The sequence below is a fragment of the Ostrea edulis genome, chromosome 6 (genome assembly GCF_947568905.1).
Source record: "Ostrea edulis chromosome 6, xbOstEdul1.1, whole genome shotgun sequence".
Lineage (NCBI taxonomy): Eukaryota > Metazoa > Mollusca > Bivalvia > Ostreida > Ostreidae > Ostrea > Ostrea edulis.
The window spans coordinates 78,358,378-78,386,225 of record NC_079169.1 but is presented as its reverse complement, the minus strand read 5'-3'; the positions used below and the strand labels follow the sequence as shown (position 1 = coordinate 78,386,225).

The 27,848-nt window shown below is 34.4% G+C and overlaps 1 protein-coding gene and 1 long non-coding RNA gene across 2 annotated transcripts; both read right to left on the bottom strand.

The window, feature by feature from the left end:
• Positions 1–764: 764 nt before the first annotated feature.
• Positions 765–17,093, bottom strand: LOC125683253 (uncharacterized). Its single transcript, XM_048924207.2, has 6 exons — positions 16,910–17,093; positions 15,972–16,024; positions 15,249–15,380; positions 2,052–2,160; positions 1,908–1,954; positions 765–1,697 (listed from the first exon to the last, which is right to left on the bottom strand). The coding sequence occupies exons 1-6, from the start codon at positions 17,008–17,010 to the stop codon at positions 1,258–1,260; spliced, it is 882 nt and encodes a 293-aa protein (XP_048780164.2). The 5' UTR covers positions 17,011–17,093; the 3' UTR covers positions 765–1,257.
• Positions 17,094–25,439: 8,346 nt separating this feature from the next.
• On the bottom strand, positions 25,440–27,370 carry LOC130046976 (uncharacterized). Its single transcript, XR_008796058.1, has 2 exons — positions 26,245–27,370; positions 25,440–25,872 (listed from the first exon to the last, which is right to left on the bottom strand). It is a non-coding gene; the product is annotated as an uncharacterized LOC130046976 (long non-coding RNA).
• Between the last annotated feature and the right edge of the window lie 478 nt (positions 27,371–27,848).

Below are 27,848 nucleotides of genomic sequence, written 5' to 3'. Positions count from 1 at the left end.
AAATGCACTGTAGAAGTGGGTGAAATGACATGAAAAGTGATTAAAAATGAATGGTGCGTGCGTCTTTGAAAAGATGTTTGACGTCGTCAGAAGAAACTGATATATTGCTCGATGAACTTGCAGCCTGCCGTGTAAAAGTCATTGCATCTTTTTAATTTGCAATATATATACTGTATATATATATATATAATATTGCTATTTCTGTGCTTTATATGAAATGTTTGGAATGCAATGTGTATCATGTATGATCCTCTTAAATGCACGTTAAATAACTGTATCACATTTCCATTCTCAATGACCGTGAAGCGTGTGACAGCGTGGCGAGAATTCCATCGTCATCGAACGCAAGTTTTTTGACTTGCCTAGATAGTCGAGCGGTCTATCGCGCTGGTTACATGCTGTTAGGAGATTTGGTTCCACAGGTCGTGAGTTCAACCCCGGGTAGCGACGGAAGTGGGTAGCCAAATAAAGTGAAATTTTCTGTGCTTTATATTAAATATTTCTTCACTTAGGGCAGTTATGTTCATTTAAGAGTTCATTGCTATTTCTGTGCTTTATATATATATATATATGCATGTTTTAGATACTTACCATGAATTGTTAGAATTTAAATAAAATAAAACTCAAAATCCCAAGCAGGCAGCCATTTTATCATAATTGACTGTGTTTACGAACTTTTCGAACACCCTCGCATGTTTGTAATGCTGATGAGTGATGAGATAATGCCATGCTAAAACATTGGCTTTCAATAAACTATCAAAGAATACCATGTACTTTTTTATAAAAAGGAAGAAAGAAGCCACACACACAAATTCAATATCGAATGACAACAAAACGTTACCATAGATTCCACATCGTGTGCACTGTACTAGTAATTAAAGATTTGCTAGTAGCCTTCCTCATATCTATTGTTTATATGTAGGTGATATTGTTTATCACTAACACATATGTTCTTGTATGTAGGTCGAAGTCTATCAGAGTATAGCAATCGTGATTGTATCCTGAACGGAGATTTCGCCAAGTTTAAGTATTCGCCTGATAAAAAGAGTTTTCCTTTACATCAAAATATGACTGCGTATACTATAGATATATGGAAAGGAATTGTGTTTACAATAATGGGTCATGCTTTCATGATAATGCATGTTCATTACATTACATGTACTACATTGTACAAAGTCTCATACAAGAAGATACCTCGCACAATGCAGGTTCACCATTATGCACTACATCGTCAGTCTACTGAGGAAATTATTACCTCTATAAACGCTCTATGAGAACATTTTTATTGAAATTGTCTGCCGTGGATTTCGCGTTACAGCTGCTCATGATATTAATGTACGGTTTCTCTAAGACTGCCTTTATATCAGAACAGGACTTTGAAATACGTCGTAGACGCTTTACATTGTGTACACTGACGTAACAATCGTCATACGGGAACTCGGACAATGTGACGAGTGTGTTGTCCCTTCGAAAGCATGCATCAATGTTGTTGTACTGGTCTTCACGCGTGAGTTTCTTTGAAACACCCTTGTCGTTATAAAGATGAGCATGAATTGTAGAGTTTATTTTGGACTCCCCTGTGTCACAAAGTCCACTTTTCCCGCCATTAAGGATCATTTTTGATTCTCGAACATCATCATACGTTTGTGCATAACCTTCCTCCATACCAGGACATGAGAGCAAATTCACTTGAAACCCTGTAAATGATTAGACAGATATAGAATTGTACATTTCATTCTTGAACACTGTCGTGCATTTTTCCTGTTTACAAGGAAATATACTCTGTAATGTACAACAGTACAACATGAAGAATTGCTGTTATATATATATATATATATATATATATATATATATATATATATATATATTATAAGAATAACATCAGAATCAGAAAGTGTCATGTTTACCTGTATTTTCTTTACCGAGTTCAAATTTTCTCTGCATATGTATCCGCCTAAAATGATTTATGTACACTTGAGAAAGCTCGCTTGTACATCATATAATGTCAAACTTGCATCGGTAACGAAAAGCATGCAAATGAAAAAGTTTACCATTTACAAAACATGACACCAACAAACACCAAGGATATTGAGACACTGAGCGATCCCAGACCAATTAGCAAGGACAGTATGATATCTGGATATTGTTCAGCTTTGTAATCTACAAAATTCCAGAGAAAATTATATGCTTTAATAACTTCAAAGTTTCTTTGTAGCCAAACACAACTGTTTTCTTCATATGCTAGAATTTGTCCTTCTATGTCATCTTTGAAAAATAGTTTGAAGGGATCTTTAATTGAAAAGATATATATGAACTAGAAAGCATAGTATTTGAAATCAAAACAATAGGCCCATAGGTATTTTAGGTCACCTGAGTATTAGTTACAGGTATCATTAGTCTCACAAACCTACAGAATCTACCTAGCTATCATGATATTAGTTTTTTTAACCACATTGACACACCTTTGATTTAGAACCTCTACACCTGGGGTGCCCAATTCACAATTTCTGTACACCCCTTTCTGGTTTTCCTAAACATGCATTCAGTATGTAAAACTTATACGGTACCAATTTTGATGCACCAGATGCGCATTTCGACAAATAATGTCTCTTCAGTGATGCTCAACCGAAATGTTTGAAATCCGAAATAACTATGAAGTTTTAGATCTAAATATAGCCAAACACAGCGTGCCAAACAAGTGGAGCCAAATTCGTCCAAGGATAAGAGCTATGCATGAGGGAGATAATCCTTAATTTTGAAATGAATTTCTAAATTTTATAACAGCAATTAAATATACATCCGTATTTTCAAGCTAGTAACGAAGTACTTAGCTACTGGGCTGTAGAGTCTAATGTAGCATCAGCAAAATTAAAGAAGTCTTTCAAACGGTTAAGACATTTAATCACTATGACCATATTGGTCCTATCCTTGTACCAAAACCCCTATTCTTGAGATCATGAAATTTACTATTTTTGTTAAGGGCTACTTACTCGTGATTCCAAATTAGTATCCACGGCATTTAAGATGTTATTTAAATGTTTTACACATCATAAACACTATGTGCCAAGTTTGACTTTACCCTGGATTGAGATTTTTACAATTTTGGTAAAAGCCTTCCTGTTCCATATGACTATGTATGACTATGCATTAGCTTTCCTTGCAGATGTGCGGTTGTAGAGAAAAAGATTTTGGCAGTTGTTTAGATATCCCTAAATCCCCGGGTGCAGGTGTCCTGAAATTGAAATTTTCATATCCCCCTTGTTTCAAAGATGTTTCATGCCAAATTTGAAAAGAAATGGAAGGGCAATTATTAAAATGTTAAAAATGGTCAATTGTTAAGGTAGCTCATTACACTAAATTTTTATTTGATGGTTCATTGAAACACCTCTTATGAAGTATGATTTCACCATCAAACACGTGATACAAGATCTCAAATATTTTATTTGATTTTTTGTGATTTATCCCGGAATGATAAAAAAAAGTACTTTGTTTACAAATAAGATACTTTGAGTCATTTAGGCATGTTTTAGATATCCATATCACGCACCAAATTAACGAAATTTGGACTCAAGATGATATGTACTTTTTCAGTGGTAAACAATGTGCGTATGAATACATAACATTTCAACATCTAGGAATTCTGACAGAAATGAAAATGTAAATATTAGAAATAAACTTTATTTTTGAATACACGCAAACACGCTCCGTGGAGTATATTGACATGACGCATCGCAGTTTCTAACCTCATATCATTTCAAAAATGAAATTCATTTCTTAGACAAAAGGTGAAGATAATGAACAGTGATCAATCTCATAAATCCCACAAACAATACAAAATAGATAGTTGGACAAACACAGACCCCTGGACACACCAGAGGTGGGATCAGGTGCCTAGGAGGAGTAAATATCGCCTACATTTTACATAACATCGATGAAGGTTTCTACATCAACGAATCCAACAACACTATCTTTACCCAACAATTGTTCTTAAAGAGTTTCGAGATGTTCATGTACATTGTAATGCTAGGCCAAAAAATGTGTGTGTTTACGGTAGTCCGACCGCCCTATTTTGTAGCTGCCGACCCTATACTTTTTTATTGACAAAATCGGCAAAAAAACAATCCGTAAATATTTTGTTCTGGTTGATGTGGAACTCAAAAAGAAATTCAAAACTGTATTGCCATTGTGTGACACATATAAATCTGAGGGGAAACAAGACGTAGTGGCGTAGTTCTAAAGTGTTCATTAATCTGACATGTTAATAAATTGATTCTGACACCATTGTATTTTATCTACAAATTGAATTTAGGTGATTCATTGCTTTGCATCCATCATCTGTTTTCCATTAAGCGTTTTTCTTCTCCTGTAAATTGCGTAGGACAATTTTCAACCAAAAAAAAAAAAATCGATCTACCGACCCTATTTCTTTCAGCAGGTTACAGTAAACACACCTATATTTTGTGGCCCTATCAAACAAGTCAAAGGAAGCCATCTTCCTCTTCTTTCCCCCTTTCTCTAAATACATGTAGTTTAATGAATCTTATGCAGCTGATTCACAAACATTTTTTACATATAGGCATTTTCTACATGTACATAGACGTTTTTGTACATAATTCAGCCATGTAGTCTTTTCTTGATCGCACTCTCAAAGAGCAGTTGGACTGAAAACTTCACCAATGCGCGTATTATTTAATTATGTTTTCAAATAGTAAAACAAATAGTTTCTAAAATCCAAAAGCTTTAATCAACGTTTTTGAAATGACGAGTAGCAATATATCTAAGTAACAATGAAAACAACAACAAAATGTGAGCATCACTGAAGAGACATTGTTTGTCGAAATGCGCATCTGGTGCATCAAAATTGGTACCGTATAAGTTTTACATTATGACCCCTGGGTCGAGGCCTCTGCTGGTGGACTGTTAGTCCCCGAGGGTCTCTACAGTCCAGTAGCTAAGTACTTCGTTACTAGCTTGAAAATACGGATGTATATTTAATTGCTGTTATAAAATTTAGAAATTCATTTCAAAATTAAGGATTATCTCCCTCATGCATAGCTCTTATCCTTGGACGAATTTGGCTCCACTTGTTTGGCACGCTGTTTTTGACTGTATTTAGCTCTAAAACTTCATAGTTATTTCGGATTTCAAACATTTCGGTTGAGCATCACTGAAGAGACATTATTTGTCGAAATGCGCATCTGGTGCATCAAAATTGGTACCGCATAAGTTTTACACTACATCAAAGGTACAATGATTAAAAGATAAATCAGATATGAGATTGATCACTGTTCGTTATCTTCACCTTTCATATGAAGGAAGAAGACAATCGGTGATTCGATGTATGCAACATTGTGTTGGTTCCATGAGTCTTTGAACACAGGCTGTGTCGTAGGAACGGTGGAATGCGACTCGTAGGATTTCTTTGATGCATGAATCGAACGATTTTTTTTCAGTCAATCAAAATCGCCGTAATTTCATCAAGACAATACATATTAGATGATTTGTCTAACTAATTTCGTCAGAAAACTGTTGTTTCAAGCAAAAAATGCATACATTTATAAACAAGAGGTCGTGGACTACATCGCACATGAGTCACCTTGGTCCTACTGCTGTTCAGCTGTTGTGAGTTTTAATCTTTCAATCTTTATTCCCATGAAAAGTTGTCAAGGGTCCCCACAGAACTAAACTTGAATTCACACAACATAGGGGTGCTGAGGCATGACATTAACATGACCTTGCTGTTCTGGGAAAAGCTAAAGGTTACATAAATAATGGTATGAAATGAAAGGCCTTGTCATAAGAAATCTATACACAAAATCTAAAGTTTTACCTTCAATAGTTCAAGAAATATTGAATAGGTCAATTTACAAAAGTAGGTCATATTCTAAGGTCACAAGGTCAAACATCATGGTATCACAAGGTCTTGCCATAAAGAATATATATATAAGAATATGAAAGTCCTATTTTAAATAGTTCAGGAGTTATTCAATAGGTTAGCTTGTCTTAAAAGTAGGTCAAACACCAAAGTTAAAAGGTCAAAGATTATAGCATGAAGTGAAAGGACTTGCAAAAAGACATCTGTATACAAAATATGAAAGTTCTATATTAATTAGTTCAAGAGATATTGAATTGGTCAGGCTTTTTGAAAGTAGGTCAAGCTTCAAGGTCTAACACCATTAAATAGTTGAGATATTTTATAGGTTATATTTATTTAAAAGTAGATAAATGTCCAAGGTCACAAGGTTAGAAACTTTGATACATATATGTACATAGAAAGATTTTGTCACAAGGAATGCAGATAAGGAATATTTATTATATAGCTAATAAATAGTCTATTATAAAATCTCCATAAAATCTAGAGAATGTTAGCGTTCAATATCCTGAGAATTTATTAAACGCTAACTTTGCATTGCGTAAATTGTATGCACCCGAAACATTCCGAGTATGAGCGTTCAATATTGACGTTACCGTAACGACGTAAACAAGCCAAAATGGCAGACGGCGGTCCTCCGAATCTGACAAATCCGGTATTTGATATTTACTTAAGCAAATGTTTTACTGTACATAAATTATAATGTCACCATTCACAAAATCAGTTTGCTTCATGCATTAATGACGGGTTAAATATTGAACAGTTAAGAAATGCATGTCGATATTGCTCACATTCACCTTAGATGCCAATATTGATGAATTATCGTCTATTTAGGAGTATTTTGAGTGAAAAAGGATATAATTTAACAACTAAATACTTTAGCTATATAATAAAAGGGTTATTGAACTTATATAGGTGAATATTGTCACTCGTTGGCTGTCAAAATGCACTTGCAAGCTCGTGCATTTTCACAGTCAACTCGTGCCAATATTCACCAATATAAGTTCAATAACCCTATAGTATATGCCTCCTTAGAACCATATCACTCATTTTGTTAAAAAGTTGAGAGTAAGGTTTAAGTTTTAGATTTTTGTCAAACTCCAAGGTCAAGATCACAAGGTCAAAGATCATTTATGAAATATAAGGCCTTACCAAAGGAAGTCTTTATGAAAATTATGAAAGCCCTACCTTAAATAGTTCGTGATAAATTAAATAGGTTAAGTTTTTTAAAGCAGGTCAAACTCCAAGGTCACAAATCCAAAATATTTTTGTACCAAAGGAAAGGTCATGTCACAAGAAATGTGCATATGAAATATTAAAGCATTATCGCTTACCACTCAAAACTTATGAGCAAGATTAAAGATTCGGACAAGGACATAACATCTCCTCGACTATAGTCGCAGGGACATAAAAATTTAATCGACACAACTTGAGAACATTTGCATATGGATTTGATTTAGTGTGACCCTGCTCCTCTTGAAAATTTGTTTAATTAATTTTCAGTATATTTCCATGTAAAACTTTGATCCCCTATTGTGGCCCCACCTACCCCCGGAAACCATGGTTTGGATAAACTTGAATCTACTCTATGACAGGAAGCTTTTTATATAGATTTCCATTTTTCTGGCCCATTGATTCTTGAGAATATGTTAAAAGCATTTCCTGAATAGCAGCAACCAAAATATCCATCACCTTTTGTGGCCCCTTCCTACCCCAGGGACAATACTTTCAACAAATTTGAATCTACATTAGGAAACTTTCATGTAATTACCACTTTTCTGGCCCAGTGAATTTTGAGAGTTTCAAAATATTTTCCTGTATAGCAGCATGTAAAATTTTTATCCCCTATTATTGTCCCATTATACACCCAAAGGGCCATGCTTTGAAAAAAAATTGAATTTACCTTAGGTCGGGGAGCTTTTATGTACATTTCCACATTTTTGGCTCAGTGGTTTAAGCTTATGAAGAAAATATTTAAAGATTTTCTCTCTAAACATTTATATTCACATGTAAAACTTTGAACATTATTGTGGTCACGCCCTACCCACAGAGACCATGATATGAACAAACTTGAATCTACACTATATCATGAGGCTTTCGTGTAAATTTCCACTTTTCTGGTCCAGTGATTCTTGAGAATTTTTAAACAAAATTTTCCTATCTATCGGCATGTAAAACTTTGATCCCTTATTGTGGCCCCATCCTACCCTCGTTGAATCATGGTTAGAATAATCTCCAATATACTCTATGTCAGAAATCGTTCATGTATCTTTCAGCTTTTCTAGCCCGATGGTTCTTGAGATGATTTTTGCCAATTGTGGCCCCATCCTACACCTTGTGATCATGATTTGTACAAAAAATCCGCATGTACTCCACGTGTATGTCAGGAAGCTTTCATGTATATCTCAACTTTTCTGGCCCAGAGATACTTGAAGATAAGATTTTTAAATGTCCGCACTCTATTTTTGTCTTTTTCTTGATTATATCCTTTTTGAAAGCGACAAACTCGATTCCAAGGATAATTTGTGCCAAGTTTGATTGAAACTGACTCGGTGATTCTGAAGAATATGAAATTGTGAAAACTTTACAGACGGACGGACGGACGACACACAAGTGGTTTTCAGAAAAATTCACTTCAGCTTAGTTCCGGAGAGCTAGAAAGTCAATGTTGAACCTCAACTTCTCAACATCAATACATTATCAAGAATTATGACGAGGAACTATCAATTTTCTGAGATGCCCATGTCATTAAAATATACCACAATGACTCTAACAAAGAGATATGTTGACATTCTTGCTGTGTTAAAATGTCAAGCAATGACAAAGCGAGGGCATATGAAAATACAACTACTATTTAGTAAATAGTAGCATGGCATTTAATACAAAGCATACTCCATTCCTTAAAAACAGAGATTCAACACAGGTATGTTGGACATAACTGACACACAGTTAAAATCCACCTATGACGTCATTCTTTTGTTCGAACTCTCCATTATTTTTCAGGAATGGAGTGTTCGGAAAGTAGGTCAACCTTTATACAAGTAGATATAAATGCATGTAACAAAAGAATGAAAAACGTAAGACATGATTAAAATGCACAAAGTTTAGTAGCAAGGGGCCCAGCAAAGGTGAATTTAAGTGGGTCAATGTACTCGTATCACTCCATTCCTTAAAAGCAATGGACCTCGGCCCCCTCGGGGCCTCGGTCCATTAATTTTAAGGAATGGAGCGATACTCGTACATTAACCCTTACGTAATGGACCGAGGCCCCGAAGGAATCAAAGTTTCCGATGACTCAAGATGCCGGAGTCATTGGTCTCCGGAGACAATAAGGTCACGGAAACAAACGGTACCGGGATGAGCGAAAATTCAGGAAAACAGTGGTATAAATTACCCCAGTGGTCACCGGAACTCTATAACTTGGAAACCGGGTATAATAAAGAGCCATTTTTCTCTATTCTTATAATAATAACAACACTGCTATTCTTTTTCTAAAACATTTATTATTACTTCATGCATATAATGTACACGCACAGATTGACGTTAATATAATATATACAATAAATGAAGCTTAAAATTCTCTCTGTAATAATAGTTTTGCCCCAGTAACCCAACATTCTGGTTTTGAATATTTTTAGGCATATAAGTAACTTTTCTTCGAGTTCTTGACCTATTACAGACAGTTCTGTAATATTTTTGTCAATGAAAAACTTTTCTAAATCGTTCAAATAAATGACAAAAACAAACGGATACAAAATAATATTTCCCATTAATCACTCGTTTGGTAAATATAATATAATATAATATTGAATATTTTCACATACGAACTTACTAGTTTATCAATTTTCAATAGCTTTCTTGACTTCGTCGTCAGTAATTTTTGCATTTATAATATCATCAACGCGTTCGTTTTCTAGTGATAACATTATGTCATTAGTTGTTAGGATCCTGACCACTATATTGCAATTTTATATCATTAGTGGATACTGTATACAGTCTCTCTCTCTCTCTCTCTCTCTCTCTCTCTCTCTCTCTCTCTCTCTCTCTCTTCACTTTAATATTTGTGTTATAAAGCCACAAATATGTGATAGATCTAGATACTGCCAGGAATAATCAGTTTTCGTTCAGTTAGTTATGCTGTTTTACGGGTAAAGCTTGCGCCGATTGATGATGGGCGTTGAAGCAGACAGGAATTATGCAACAGACACACATACCTGTGACCGTGTTTTTTTAGTCAGTATTTCTTAAGGGGATATGATGCTGAGATGAAAGTAATTAGATTTTTCTGAAAATCATTTTATCATAGAAAGGAGGTCTCTCCTGTTTGAAAAATGACAATTTTTATATATGTAAATGAATTTGTTTCCATGGAAACAACCCCTGAACCTAACAATGTTGAAAAAACACAAAAGGCCAAAATTTAGCAGTTGTAGAACCAAAAATATGTACAACAAACAAACAGGTTGTAATATGGCTATATTCAATGGCCATCATACAAACAGTCTATGTGCAGACACTATAATGTGAAAATATTTTCCACGTAACGCAAAAACAAATTGCCCAAAATTCAGTCCGAATTTCCTCAGCGCCTCTAAAAATATCTTTTTGAGGATAGAGTTTTCTAGGAAAATGGTCAAAAACATTTACTGAATGTAATTAGATTTTAATTATTTTACTATGATTTAAAGATGACATCCATAGCTACAGAACTAACCAAAAATATTGGCATGTCAATGAATTGGATAAAAAGATATGATGAACTGAAGGTCATCTGAGGTCATTGAAAATGCTACAAATAAACTGATTTTTTTTTCTTTCTTCAAAACACATTTTTTTAAAACATCAAACACAACGTTTAAATCTTATGTTCTTAAAAGTGGTTAAATTGTTCAGATAAACGCAACAAAATCATATCCTGTATGAATGTATATAGAATTTTTGAAATTTCATATAAAGAATGCATAAAGGTACCAAACCAAACCAAAAAAAAAACCCACTTAAAATCATATCACCGACCAACCTAAATGTTCTGATCTCATTAAAACTTTAATACTTTAGTGAATCTTTAACCACAATAATCGAATTGTTTTGAACACAGCCTTGTTTTGCTTTGAAAAAAATAATTCAAACAAGTAGCAATCTGACATCCGATATTGATACCGTAATTGCGCCTTCGTATTTAATAATCTACGATAGTCTTGTGCCATTAGTTGTAATTGAATCATGTAATTCATAATTGTAAACTGTGAAAAATACAATAGAATTGACATGAATCAAAGGATGATGGACACATACTAATTAGATCATTAATGATTCAAATAGATACTCGCGTAAAGAAATTACATACCGCAGATCTACATTATGTACCCCTCTAAACTGCAAATATTGTTTTAGGTGTATGTGTACATTATTTGATTGCTATTGATTCTAACTATTCTAAAGTTTCAACTGATATTCTGGTGAAACCTATTATTGTTTCGAAAAGGGAGGAGGCGTAACAAGTTGGACGCACTAAACATTTCATAAAACTATTAATGAAAGTTGAAGAAAACGAACATTGATCAATCTCATAACTCCTATAAGGAATACAAAACAAAGAGTTGGACAAACACGGATCCCTGGACATACCAGAAGTGAGATCAGATGCCTAGGGGGGTGGGGTGGGGTGGGGTGGGGTGGGGGTGTTAGTGCTTCATTTCCTATAGATCCCCTACTTTATTATTTTTAAAATTTATACAAGAATTATAATCAAATGTTTGGTTTTCTTTCTACGCAATCTGGGGAGGGAGTGGGATTGGGTCTATTTGAATATGGAATTTGCGTAGCAAGTATGCCCGTTTCAAAGTAGAGGAGAGGCAGTCTATAACACTCAGTCGTTTAAAGGACACATCTCGTGTTTTCAAAGTATACAGAATTATATGCATTTTGTCTTCCTTATGCTTATAGAAATTAATTGTAATAGTTCGCTCGCTGAAGTATTGTGATAATTAGCCACAATACGGACTTAAATCTAAGCCCCGATTTAAAAAAAGCCTAGTTAATTAGATAGGTAGTCGCGTGGTACAGTGACGTCATATGCGACCTTCGTTGATCAACTTGTTGTAAAAGTAGTGTTAGAAATTTTTAAAAACTCGGGTTTTAGGGACCTAATCTATTTACCATGGATAACATTTATTTCGATGTTGACAAATTTCCCGAGTCTTATATCATTTAGCCATCAGTGCATACAAATAGCGACCCAAATGTAGCGAGAAAAGCGAGTATGAAATCTGCATAAATTTGCGAGTAAATAATGTTTACATGGGATCACTATCTAAACACTATTTGGTAATGCCATTTCTGTAAACAACTGTAATTAGCGTTGTTGCTTTTCTAAAATAAACAGTGCAATTATTATTAAATTTATTTTTGGAGAAGTTAGATACATGTAGGCCTAAATTATGATACGATTATGTATCATTGACAACTATAGGCCTACTGTCACGGGTGCATTTCGAAAAGAAAATAATAATAATAATGATCAAACTTATTGTGAAAATCACAATACTTTAAAATTATATTATTCAAGCAATTTTATTAATCATTATATTTTGTTATCTACACGTTGTTACTTAGGAAATGGGAGCGCGGCGTGCTGTTGTTGTAAACACGTACGCGTTCCTTTAAAAAAAACATATAACACAGGTGCTTGTGGACAGGACTTCCGGTACCCCCCTTCTTTTATTTTTAAATGTTCAATTCCTTGGATATTTTGCACGTATTTTTGATAAAATATGTAACTTCAGAGGTTATCTATTTCAATGGAATACACAAATCTCGCATAGAAACCGTTTTTAAAAATGTCATATCACCGACCATAATATATTATGATCGGTGATATGACATTTTTAAAAACGGTTTCTATGCGAGATTTGTGTATTCCATTGAAATAGATAACCTCTGAAGTTACATACGTTATCAATAATAGGTCCGAAATACCCAAGGAATTGAACATTTAAAAATAAAAGAAGGGGGGTACCGGAAGTCCTGTCCACAAGCACCTGTGATATGTAACAGTGCGTAGCTTCGATAGAACCATTTTCTCGCAGTTTATCTACGTCTTTGTCCAAGTGCTTGTTTAAAAAAGTACAGGGACAAATTCTACTGGGTTTTTTAAGGCAAAGTTGTTGTGCCGACAAAAAATATTCACGTCTCGTCCTGGCATACCTTCCTTCGAAAATTGAAAAATAAACAGTCTTAATCCTTTCTACTGACAGCATGTACATCCTTAAACGTCACAAAACACATTGATGCAGTGTTATTTACAAGCCGTTAATGTGATAATTGTTTGTTTGTCAATTAAATCTAATCTGTTTATGAAATGGCTAACAACTGTTTTCAAATCTTCTCGCTCGAGGTCGCATATGACGTCACAGATAATGGCGCGTAAAATATCGAAGAAAATATGCATATCGCAAGATTTGAATTTCATCGCTTTCAAACTCGAAAACTACGCAAACTGTTTCATTTAAAACACATGTAAAGTAGTTTTAGACATGAAATGTATTAATTTTGCTGAAAAAATTAAAAAGTTTAAAAACATGCGATGTGTCCTTTAAGTCACCCCCCCCCCCCATCTGCAAATGAAAATTAGATGGGTAAAATACATGTACTATGTTAGATTTAAAGCATACAATCTTTATTTGATGAGAGTAGCTACAGGATGATAAAATAAGTTTTAATTTTGCCTATTCCGCATTTCCTCCGTTTTATGACATCTAGGTGTTTCGCCACGTATCGGCCGATCTAACTTTAAATCCAAACATCTAACAATATATAATTTTGATTCAAATAAGCAATTAAACTTACGTACATTTCATTTATTTTTGCAAAAAATGCATGCATGCACACCTCATTTGGACTTCATTTTCTCTGATGAGTATAAATTCATCAGTAATTAAATTCCGCCATGCATATGCAGAAATCAGTGTTAAATAATTCGTAACCTGCTTTGTACATATCTACTTATTATGGTATATGAGGTTACATGTATCATAGATGAACCAATGAATTGCATTAAATAATTCACAAGACGCAGACAGTACATAGGCTACATGTACCGGTAGAGGTATATATGTGAGCGGTACCACATGTACCTATGTGCCGACAAGATGTTTAGTCCTCGGGTAAATATATATTTCAATTATTTTTATTATTTACGAAATCTCGGAATATAATACAAAATCTTTATTATTACTCTGGCATGATAAAAATTTTGCAGAATTTTTTAGCCCCAAGTTTATTGTCGTTCAATTTGGCTATAGACCTATGTATTTTTAAAATTGTACAGAGATTCTGTTCGACGTGTTGCGACTCCGTCTTTCATTTCTATTTTGGGTCTATTTTGAACAGAATACACAGGTCTAGAAATATATAATAACATGCGATACCACGACATCTGTCAAATTCTGTCTGCTGTCAACGTAAACAACGTAAACAAGGCGTCAAAAATCACGCGCTTATGTCGTTACCTCATATTTCCTAAAAACACGTACTAACGGCATTCATACAAAATGACCTACGTACGTTAGTTCGAGTTGCTCAGTGACTTCAAAAACGTCACAACCATATCCCCTTAAATCTCTCTCTCTCTCTCTCTCTCTCTCTCTCTCTCTCATTTTACTTTAATATTTGTGTTATACATGTTTTCTTAAAACATTTGTACAAAATACAAGTATATAATTAAAATCCTGAAAAATTATTTATGAAGCCACCAATATGTGATTGATACTGACAGGGATAATCAATTTTCGTTAAGTTAGTTTTGCTGTTTTACGGGTAAAACGTATTAGATTTTATATACACATGCATTTATGGCAATCTACAATTGTATTGAATGTATGGTTCAATAAATGTAAAATGAGAAGCTTTTAAAATATGTGACAAGTCGGTTATCTTCTAGCATCCTCGTAAAATTCACATTATCAAAGAGATGGGCGGTCCTTCTCTCACTCGTGCGCTCCGCGCACTCGTGACAGAAGACTGCCCATCTATTTGATAATGTGAATATTAGTCGGATGCTAGAAGATAACCATTACGTACATGTATCGAATACCGGTATATAAAGTTTTCTTTGGGATGTCACTTGTGATCAAAGGGTGTACAATATATACGTTGTATATTCTTTGACTTCCAATACTTGTTGTTTGTACTTCCTATAGACTGCAGTGTATATTAAGTTCAGTAACATATACTTTATCATTCAAATGAACGAGAATTAAAAATATTTCTGCAATATTGATATAGAATTCTTTGGAAAACCGTACAGTAATACAATTATATATGTCTCTGATGCAGTATTGAATCAATGTTTACAAGACAATTTACACACACTTACCCCTCTCTATACATCCCGTGTATTTGTCACAAACTTGACTTTGGGTACAATGACAGGTACTTTTACAGCAATACCCATAAGTACTTTGTCCACATGGCGTCAAGCAGTTCTCTCCATACGCCGCGAGGCATTCTATAGGGTTTAATTGAGGTAATTGTTAAATATTGCTCAACGGGAAATAGAAACCGTTGTTCTACTTAACGATGTATTTCACATCGTCATAATTAGTGACTTCCTTTCAAAACGTGGATGAAAATATAAATATCAGCAATGTTTGTCTATTCATTTCGAAAATCATCGCCTGGCTGAGTATCTTTGTAGGTTAATATGTTGACTACTAAACTGTAGATCGCGGGTTTTTGAATTTTTTTCAGATTGCTTTCTACATGTACTAAAACTGCATATTTTTTTTTTTTTACTAAATAAGGTAAGGAAAGTTTTCAATTTCAGAATAGTGTTTTACATACCCTCCACTTTTCATCCATATCAAATTTCTCTGGTGTAGCATACATCCTTAAGAAACGTTTCTGATTTTTATCACAATTTATAAAACCTTTCAGACATTCCAGATTAGCATATGTTTGCTCTGGGCTGTTGTATTAAAAGTTTCCTATCTTTGAATTCTTGCATGATATTAATACTATGAAATTGTCAATGTGAAAGCAAGCAAAATGGAGGAAAAATACAACCATATTATAGAATATATTCCACAGTAAATCATACCTCCACAACTCTCATTCCACAAATAATTATCTGTACAGCATATCCATGTGTTACTGAATAGAGAAAAACAAACTAATCAATTGTCTATCAACATTTATTTACTGACGATCGATCCGCGAATTTCAATAGAAGCGAAAATTCTAAAATTTGAAAGGTGGCCGTACAGCACAAAATACAAGCTGAAGAAGACGTGTTCGAGAGGCCTGGCCAAATTGATATGATCTTGACCTTTTTAAATGACCTTGGACTTTATGGCGCATATGTATGGGGCTGGCCTCGACCGAGTATGAAATATCTATCTTGGATAGTCAAACTTAAAATTGCAGAGAAATATATTAAAATCAATATCCATCTTGGGGGCATAACAGTATTAGTAGTATGTAAAGTAAATGTGAAAATCATCACTCTCGTCTGACGAGAGTTTAATTTTACTGTTAATAGTTAATATACTGTAATCTAAAAAAAAAAATTACAGTACTAAGTAATTGAAAGTTTGGTCGGATGGATTGATTGATGTTTTCCGCCACATTCAACAATTTTTTTTAGTTATCTGGTGGCGCCCAGTTTTTATTGGTGGAAGAGAGAACCCATATACAATGTACCTGCGAAGAGACCACCGACCTTCCGAAAGTAAACTGGGAAACTTTCTCACTTACCGGCCCGAGCGGGATTCGAACTCGCGCCGACAGAGGTGAGAGGCCGTGTGATTTTGAGCGTGATGCTTTTTAAAAATCACTCGGCCACGGAGGCCCCAAAGTTTTGTCGGAAACCATAGATTTAAAAATTTTCAAATCTCAAGAAGTACATGTCTTTGAAACATTTGTTTGTTTTAAGATGTGAAATTCTAAGCATGGGTTTGAATTCTACTAAAACCTTTTTTCATATAATATTACAAACCAACTAAACCAAGCCAACAAATAATATTAAAAAACACATACCTTTGATTTACATGCGTCTTATTTTCCAAGAATTCCTCTGCACAAATGTTCGACTTTAAATGAAAACTCAGCATCAATATTAGTATTGTTCGAGGAGCCATAACAAATCATTCAACACAAACTGTTAAACATGTCATCTGGAAATGACTTTATACCAACACTACTTGACAAACATAAAGGCGTTATGTTTCCCTATTCGATGTACACGTGATCTTTGCCTCCTTCTATGATTTGTTAATATTTAATTCAAGAAATAAATTTAAGTTTTGAAATACACGATGGTATGAACTGCGTCGCTTAACCTAGGTTGAAATTTGGCCTGAGATCCTTTTTCAACGTTGGATATTGAAATTTAGACCGTAGCCCGTTCACAATTGAACCACATTGTGGAATTTTGATCATGAATCTGGCATAAAACTAATGATAAGGAATTGATGTTCGTAATTATGATTTATTATCCCCTCGCGCAACTGGTTGTGAAGGGGATATAGAATCCCTGCTGTACACATGTGTGTGTGTGGGTGTGTCCATTACAGCCTGTGGGAAAAAATAAAGAGAACCCTTGCACTAAGGATTATCACACTTCTTATTCTTCTGTGACATTGTAAGAGGACGAGCTCTTTTTATTTTCAACTAAATTGGTGAAGCAGTTTTTTTAATATCGCGTCATAACACCTGATCCCACCTCTGGTACATCCTAGAGTCCGTGTTACCCAACTTTTTGTTTCGTATTGTTTATAGGAGATGTGAGATTGATCACCGTTTGTTATCTTCACCTTTAATTTACATTTGTAACCATCGAGCTTGTATATATATGCTGGAGGACAGTCTGTCCCCGAGGATACTTGTCGCTCGATATATGTTCCTTCATGAATATACACAATAACGACACAATACTGGCTGACACGTCGCCCAGTACAAAACGGTGTAACTCTGTGAAGTCAGGATGTAACAGAAAGGTTGGTGTCCCTCGGATTATCGTTCAAGATATCAAAGATTTGTCTTATGTACAATCGTCAGATCGTAAGCTTTGGTACATAATCGAAATTCTTATACCCAAACTAAAGACTGTTGTGTTCCTTTAAGAGATATTTGGATGATTCTTTTTCAGATCCCATGGCATAATGTATGTGGGAGAAACTAAGGGTTCACTTAAAAGAATATCAGGGCACAGATTTCAAATAAATAATGGTGGTAACCATCTTCTTTACAGGCATTTCAATTCACTGCATCTTGTCGATAGAGGTCAGGATTTTGGAACAAATTACACCACATAAACAATCCAACATTAAGTACCCCTTTCGTAGGCAACAAGAAGATAACTGGATCAGGACTCTAGGTACTGCATTTCTATGTGGGAACAATGATAATGTATATGATGTAGAAAATTGACTATTCTACAAGGAAATAACAGAATGTGAAGGGACTCTTTCCAAATACACAAAGACGGAAACGCAATCATGGACATCGTTCAAATAAATGATGTCACATTTGATACTGTATCAAAACAAAAGTACGTACCATCTATCCTTCTGTGTTCAGTAAACCAGAAGTGATAAAAGAATTAGATAGGTTACATGAGGAATATGTTTAAGTTCCAGCTGACAAAAATTGTAAATTTCAGGACTCCTGCATTCCTGGGGCCCTAGAGGCGGGGCAAACACTGCCCAATTTATGTCTCCCTTGTCCCAAAGATGCTTCTTGCCAAACCTGAACGAATTGGACTGGTAGTTATCAAGAAGAAGTTAAAAATGTTGAATTGCTAACGCACGTCGAACGACGCACGACAACCAATTGCAATAGGTCTCCTCTCCTGAGTTTACTCAGGTGACCTATAAATTCTATAAATCATTTACTAAACTTGAAATCGCAAAGCTTTTCTCAAATCAATAACATCAAAACGTATGACTTTTTAACGCTTTACACGACCCTTCCTCACGATGAATTAAAGAATTAAAGACTAGACTTTTTGACATTATACACAGTTGCTTCTTCAACAAGAATGGAAAACTGAAATATTCATATCTAGTGAGTAATCATCCAAAGAATACTATGTTAAACACCACTCTGATTCCACGCACAAATACTCTGAAGTTGAAATAAAAAAATAAAATATGCTACAGTTTCTCATTGACAATATCTCCGTGGTCTTAGGTAATCATATCTTCCAAAAATCTGTTGGAATTCCCATGGGCACGAATTGTGCTCCTTTGTTAACTGATATGTTGTTATGTTCATATGAAGCAGAATTTATTCAAAAATTTCTATTTGAGAAGAAAACACCTCTTGCTGTGGCCTTGAATGCAACATTCAGATATATCGACGACGTTTTATTAACAATCCTAATTTTCATTCATATGTCAATTCGATATATCCTTGTGAACTCGAAATAAAAAAACACCACAGAGTTATCATCTTCTGCTTCATACTTACACATTTCATTGAAAATAGATATTAAGGACGAACTAACAACTCAACTTTATGACAAACAGGATGATTTCAGCTTTTCCATCGTCAACTCATTATTATATATCTCAACTGATTCGATATACAAGAGCTTGTTCTAAGGTCAGTTTTTAAATCGAGACAAGCTATCGACAAACAAGTTGATGGTACTGGGGTTTCAAAAGTCTCGTTTAAAATCAGCATTTCGCAAATTCCATGGTCGTTTTAACGATCTATTTGCCAATACACCCTACCATTGGGTGAAATGCTGACTGACGTGTTTCATACCGATTGTTAAACCATTCTTTGCACACTGATTTTAACTACACTGGTAAAATTGCAACATATGTTTAACATATGTTTGGATATTCATATGTTAAACATATGTTTAATATATGTTAAACATGATTTTATCATCATATGTTTTGGACATATGTTTAACGTATGTTTGAAAGATATGTTGAACATACTGCAAACTCTGAACATATGATTAACACAAGTGAAAAATTTATATGTTTAACATATGATAAACATATGAAATTTTGAATATATGATTAATGTATGATAAAAAAGGGGGCTGGAGTATATGTTTTATACAGATTTTTGTTTGTTGGAATACCCCCACCCACCCCAAAATCGCTGCATTGGGCCTAGACCCTGTTTTACAGAAGAACTTACAACTAAGACTAAAAATGTCACAGAACAGAGTTTAGAAATCTTGTCACATTTATAAATAAATCTTAAGGTTTTGACACAATCTGAGCAAACCGGTTTTATAGTATAGATACTCTTTGGACTTATGACGTGGCCCTAATCTGTAACAAATATACTAAATATGACGTAAGATTATTTGAATTACATTTCTCGCTCGCGGAGACAATTTCGCAAAACAGCTTTGTCATTATATCCGTCGACGTAATTTACACGCTTGACACTTGTTGTTTATAAAATCCGTGCAATTAAAGCATTGATGTAACTAAGAAGATTCAGAACACGTGCGCGTATTGGCAGACATTCGATAATGTCAGGGAGAGCGGAGAAAGACTTTCCAACAGTAAGTAGAAAATGAAATCATTGCCAAATATAAGCTTACATTCAAAAGTATGCTTTTTTCATATAAAGACAGGTTATATGCAGTGTATATCAGAACTAAACAAGGACAGAAGGGTAACCACAAACGACGATGAAAGTTTTGTAAACGTGTTGTTGATATCAGGAAAGTTTCTATATTCAGCACAAATATTTGCATATCGGGCATAGCTGATTTAGTGGTTACAAGTATATTCTTTATATTGATATTTAGAGCAATCACTAATCGCAACAACTAACGGGGAAGCTGCTCATGGCCGTGAAGATACAGCTGTTTACCCGAAACATCACTACAACCTCAGGACAAAGTCGTGGAAGATTCTCAATAATGTGTAAGTTCAGTTATTGTTGAAAAAGTCCACAGGAACAATTACTAGATCAAGATATTAGGCATATTGTTAGACCCCCTTCCCCCTCCCCGAACAACACGCTGGTTTAAATTTACGTTTACTACATTAGATAAACAATATATATATATATATATATATATATATTTATTTATACTATATTTGAAATGTTGCAATGTTTTAATTACATTAATCAATGCAACCACGCAATACATATTTGTTTCCAATGAATTGGATTTGAACGAATTGATCTTACATGTACAGTATACATATGTAAATTGTCTGGTATTTTATGCAGGTATACACGCACGAATGCATTTATGTGATATTTTTGCATGATTAATATTGATATAATATTATTACAAATAAATGTACAGCTGTATGTGTCTAAGATAAGTATTGATTGTACCTCCTTTTATTTCAGGTGTAACGCAAACTGAATAATAACTATGTACTCAGAGACATAAATAAATGCTGATTCCTTCCGACATGAATTGTTTCCTTTTTTTCTGGAGAGGTACTTCGAAATCACATGTATGACCAAAAGATGGTAAACGTTGATGGCATGTATATCAACATCTGGGAAATTATGTAAACAAAATACATATTTATTTATAACGGAGTAATACTAACATTTATCTACTGTATATTATCAACAAATATGCTAAACAAATGTTCAAAAACATGTATGCTGTGTGTCCCTTCAAGATTATCGTGTTTCAAAATATGTTGAATATATGTTTAACATATCCTAAATATGTTTTTCATGCATGTTAAATATATGTTTAATACATTAATCATATGTTAAACATATGTTTGATATATGTTAATCATATGTTAATATAAGAATGATGTTACAATTTTGCATGTAAACATGTGAATATCATCTGAACAAATTATCAGAAGATAATACAAACATATGTTATTCATATTTTAAACATATGTTAATCATGTTTCAAAACATATGTTGACCTTTAAGTGCTCCTTTTATATGATTAACATATGTTCCAAAACATATGTTAATCATATGTTTAACATTTGTTAAACATGTTGTAATTTTACCAGTGTACAGATAACTCCATTTACCTGATCAAGTTATAGAGCTCACGGTGGGTGTGACCAGTCGACAGGGTATGCTTACTCCTCCTAGGCACCTGATCCCACCTCAGGTGGGTCCAGGGGTCCGTGTTTGCCCAACTGTCTATTTTGTATTGCCTATAACATTTATGAGATTGATCACTGTTCGTCATCTTCGCCTTCCAGTTTTACCCCCTCCCACAATAATAGAGCTAACGAAACTGAGGAGAATACACATAACGTAAATCAATCAAACCCGCAACATACTAACATTACCCACACCTAGAACACAACTCAAGCAGAATGATTAACGTTTTAACAAAAGACGCACCCAAGAACATTGGACACTTGTTAAGATTTTAATCTGTTCAACACTTCTGTATATATATATCACTCTGTTAACAAGGTTTTATATCTGTATATATCTGTCACTGTGTTAACAAGGTTTTATATCTGTATATATATGTCACTCTGTTAACAAGATTTTATATCTGTATATATATGTCACTCTGTTAACAAGGTTTTATATCTGTATATATATGTCGCTCTGTTAACAAGGTTTTATATCTGTATATATCTGTCACTGTGTTAACAAGGTTTTATATCTGTATATATATGTCGCTCTGTTAACAAGGTTTTATATCTGTATATATATGTCACTCTGTTAACAAGGTTTTATATCTGTATATATATGTCACTCTGTTAACAAGGTTTTATATCTGTATATATCTGTCACTCTGTTAACAAGGTTTTATATCTGTATATATATGTCGCTCTGTTAACAAGGTTTTATATCTGTATATATCTGTCACTGTGTTAACAAGGTTTTATATCTGTATATATATGTCGCTCTGTTAACAAGGTTTTATATCTGTATATATATGTCACTCTGTTAACAAGGTTTTATATCTGTATATATATGTCACTCTGTTAACAAGGTTTTATATCTGTATATATCTGTCACTCTGTTAACAAGGTTTTATATCTGTATATATATGTCACTCTATTAACAAGGTTTTATATCTGTATATATATGTCACTCTATTAACAAGGTTTTATATCTGTATATATCTGTCGCTCTGTTAACAAGGTTTTATATCTGTATATATATGTCACTCTGTTAACAAGGTTTTATATCTGTATATATATGTCACTCTGTTAACAAGGTTTTAGCAAAGTTACAAGTAATATCAGTGTTTTATTCCGGGATTCAGTTAACTTTATTCGGGACAAAAGTCATATTTAATCGCCAAATACCAACGTACTATAAGAAATTACATTTTAATTGTTTTATGTCCCTTCGACAATATTTCATTTAAATTAAGGTTTCATCAGCTGCAGTACAACACACGAAGACGTATGCATGTCACTCGGGTTCATAGCAATAAGTATTCTTTACAGTGTCAACGCCTGCCGTAACAGGGTCCTGATTTTTAGGGTCTCCGCCGACTCTCACTTCTAAATGCAGAGGAGTAAGTCACTAACTACTTTTACGTCTTTTACGTTTTTTTTTAGGTACAACGCAGACAGGGTCCGTGTTTGCTCTACTCTGAATTTTGTATTTTTTATGCGAGTTGTGAGATCGATCGCTGTTCGTTATCTTCATCTTTCGTAAAAGCGCGGCTTAAACCTACAACCATCTGGTCATGAGGTGACCACTCACTACTGGGACACCTCGACAGGTAATGAAATTAGAGAGGAAAATTGAAATGACACAGAACGTAAACCATAAGAATCACTCTGTTACCGTTCCGTTTCCCTCTACAGTCGTTCTGTCTCCTCGCCAAAACGGTCTGGTCAAATCATTCAGCATTCCGTTTGCAGGCCGAAGCGTTCCATTATCATCTAAAACCGTTCCTACTCGATAAACCGGTTTTTTTTTGTATGGTAAATCACAACTCATCTAGCGTCATCAAGTCATTGTAAATCAATATGACACTCGGTCGGTATGAGTAGAGACTATATCTGAAAAGTCGTGGTCTAAATGTTCAAATCAGTAATGACACTTTTCAATATAAAATGATGAGATAACGATCTTTGGTTACATCGTATGAAGTTTTGCTGGGCGTTTATTATAAGAAAGATATATCTGGGTTTAATGGTGATACTTTTATCAAAATTGGTCCTTAAATAACCTCAAATATTTTATATGATCTCAGGGGATTTTTTTATGCTTCCGCAATCGGAGATTCGGGGTCTTATAGGTTTTGCTGAGCGATTCCGAATAACAGAATTTTAAATAGAGGCCAAACCGTTTGTTCTAATCTAGGTCAAAAGTGTTCCGTTTTTAAGCCACACCATTCGTTCTGTTCTATTATATGAAAGGTGAAGATAACGAACAGTGATCAATCTCATAACTCCTATAAGCAATACAAAATAGACAGTTGGGCAAATACGGACCCCTAGACACACCAGAGGTGGGATCGAGTGCCTAGGAGGAGTAAGCACCCCCTGTCGACCGGTCTATTCCACTCGTTTCCCAATCAAACGTGTAACGTGTTCGTTCCCGACCAGCATTCCACTGTTGTAGTCCGTCTCAGGGTATGTAGTACCAAAAAGAGTACATCTCCGGTTTGCGTCACACTTATTGCGCCCTAGAGACAGTAATGTCAGATCGATTTATTGATTCTTCAGGATCGAAACCGATGTTGATTTTCTAGGATTCAAAATGGACGTCATGTACTGTAGTGATAAATGCATTTGATTGGGTTGCTCGCTGTCTTGTAAATTTGTACTTTGATTGATGAGGCTTATGGTACACTAGCACTGCACAAGCTGATGGTCATAGTATATATTACAGTCAACAAAGAATGGCAGCTGACCTGATCGATAAAACAAATGACATTATCATTTCTAACAATTGCGTTATTTTCGATGATAATTTAAAAAGTAAACATTTGTAATTTCGATGCCATTCACTGTTGGTTACTGTTATTGAAACATGATCAATAATAAAGGACTGTAACTGACGATGACTGTAAGGTAGATTACTTTGCTGTAATCGGAGAGTCGGGGCATATACTGGTTGGTCTGTCTGTCCGCAAAAACGTTAACCTTGTCCATAACTTTTGAATGGACGGTGATAGGGCTTTCATATTCCATATGTATTTTTCTTGTGGAAGAATTTTTTTTCGGTCCCCAATTTTTTTTAACTCATCACCTACACCTTGGATTTTACCTATTTTTGAAAATCTTTAACCTAGGAAATAACATAAATGGTGGATTGGTTGTATATTGTTAAACGTCCTACTCGACATATTTTAAATAGACAATTACAACGTATTTAAAATATTGTGAACGTAAAATTCAGCTGCCATATTTGATGACCGTAATATATACTGCGGTCATAAGCATGTTCACTGTGACATCAGCTCATCATTTTGATGGCCACTAATCTGCTAACCAGGGCTTTGGACCCTGTGTGAAATTGAGAGAAGATTGCAGTGAATTGGGGAGTTCAGCCGGCATCTTGTTGGAAATTAACACGCTCTTATGCATCGTCCAAAATGGTGGAGCCATGCAAAAAGTGCAAAAGGTTATTTGTCATCACCACTAAAAGAAAGCAGTTGCAATAATTTTTAAAAAGCTATTTTATTTAGTTTTGAAGTCGTGTTAGGCACATGTCAAAGCCACCCACGGTGGGAGCCGGTCATTCCGTCATATTTGATAGATTAAACAAAGAAAAGAGAAAGGACTTGTGACTGTATCTCCAGTTCTTGGAGGAATGTTACGGTATAGTCCATTTTCAGGAACTCGAATGCTCATCACATCTAAAGTGTAATCACAGACTGCATGGGTCCTGGTCACCTGCGTGGCGAAGGATGCTTTCCGTGAGAATGGTGCTATTTTCTAAATTCCTGCAATCTGTAAGTTCGTATGGTAATAATTTGGCAGACTACCAAACTCCAAATCAAAGGGGGTCGTGTCACTATTTCGTACATGTAACTATAATTAATCGTCTCTTGAACTTTCTATGATGATCATAAGTTTGTCATATTTCATTACCTGAAAATGTTATCGGAAATTAGTTTTATATTTGAGGAAGAACTTAAATATTTCATAAGTCCATGGGAACATTACTTGTGCATAACATACCATTTGTACTTTAGCCTTCACTCATTTTAAAATCTTTCTGCTTCCCTGTAATCAATTTGACATGACGGAAATACTCTATTTTCAACCATTATACTTCCTCATTCATATACGAAATAAATGACATTTGTTCCTGAATTGACATTGTACTCACCAAGCACATAATGTACATGCCACAACTTGAACATATCGAAAGCGATGCTAAGTTTGCTAATTTTATCAATACAAAAACACTAAAGACAAATAAGAATGTTATCTGGAAAATGCACGGAACGCCATACCTACCCTAAGATTAGTTTGTTTATCATATGATAAGGTACAGTCAATACGTTGTGTAGTAACATCTTTATATGATGTAGTCCTGTAATGACACGATGTGGTGCCTTCATGTTTAAAAAATATATACAATGTTTATTTCCCAGTCCTAATCTATAACAAACAATATCATATACTAAAGAGAAAATGGCACTTACCGGAAATTGGGCCCCGACTAAACTCCATCTAATACAATAATATTTGCCTATTGCATCCTACACATATATATTAATAAGCAATTTATACAACTGTATGATGATTGCAGAAAAATATATTGACACATTTGTGAGTAATTAAATAGCACAGAGATATAGATACGTTGTTTGTTTTACAAATTGTAATCATATTTCTAGTGAGGGACGCCCAACATATGTGATGTGGCAATATTATCATATGATATGGTCATGTTATTATATGATGTGATAATATTCTTATGATGATATGGTCATGTCATTATACATGTATATATATTAGTTTATTCACCAATCAAGGGCCATCGGGGGGCATGTACATGTTAACAGGCAATTAATTATAACAATGAAAATAAATAACAATCATTTAGAAGTACTACTGGTAATACTGACAGAGTTCACACTTCTGCACTGCACATATCTATAATTATATATGAAATACTGATTACAGACAAGATTTAGATTAACAACATGATAAATAAAATAACCCAACTGCTTCACACATCAGTTTCTGGGATAGCAGATAATGATAGTGTTTTGTGAATACATATAAAATTGCAATTGTAATCAAATCAGTATAATTATATTTCAGTAAGAACAGTATGCAAGTATTAAACACACGTACATGTAGGATCAATACGGAAGTTCCGAGTTCCCCAAGAGTTATTTCCCTTTGTCGAACTCTTCCGTAAATTATAACGTAAAATATGATGACAGTGGGTACATTTGCTAATTACTATCGGTGTATTATTTCTTAAAAGATGATATTCAGAGTTTCTGAGACCATCCTATCTCAGGGAAAAGGCAACTTTAGTGAGTTTATGAGTATTGGATAACAAAATGGCTCAAACAAATATTGTTAATTGTCATCTTTCTTTGATAAAAGCGTCACTCATGTAGAAGAGGAAACGTATAATGATTCAATAGCCAATTTGATGATCTTATTCAAACAAATTATGCTTGATATGGCCAGAATATGCTTACCAGTGATTGATATAAACAAAAGTTAAGCTTTTATTACATTAATCGTACGTAATCGTTATGTACAATGCCAGTCTACGATATAATATGTATACATTGTGCACCCACCATACGTCATAAAATGCGAAAGAGTTCGACAAAGGGAAATAACTTTTGGGTAACTCGGAACTTGCGTATTGTAGAAGTGTTAAAGAAGGCGCGAATTGTTTACTTGATTACAGGAGGGCACCAAGGGACAGTGCCTGTTAACAGTCTGGTAGTAAATCTATTGTACCAGACTGTTGGTCTTGTACTCCCAGTAACCAAGACGGCTTACAAGTGTAAAGCAAAGGAAATATGTACAAAGCAAAGACATGTACTTGTAGTATCACATTCCACTGTTCAAAATCATCTTACTGAATA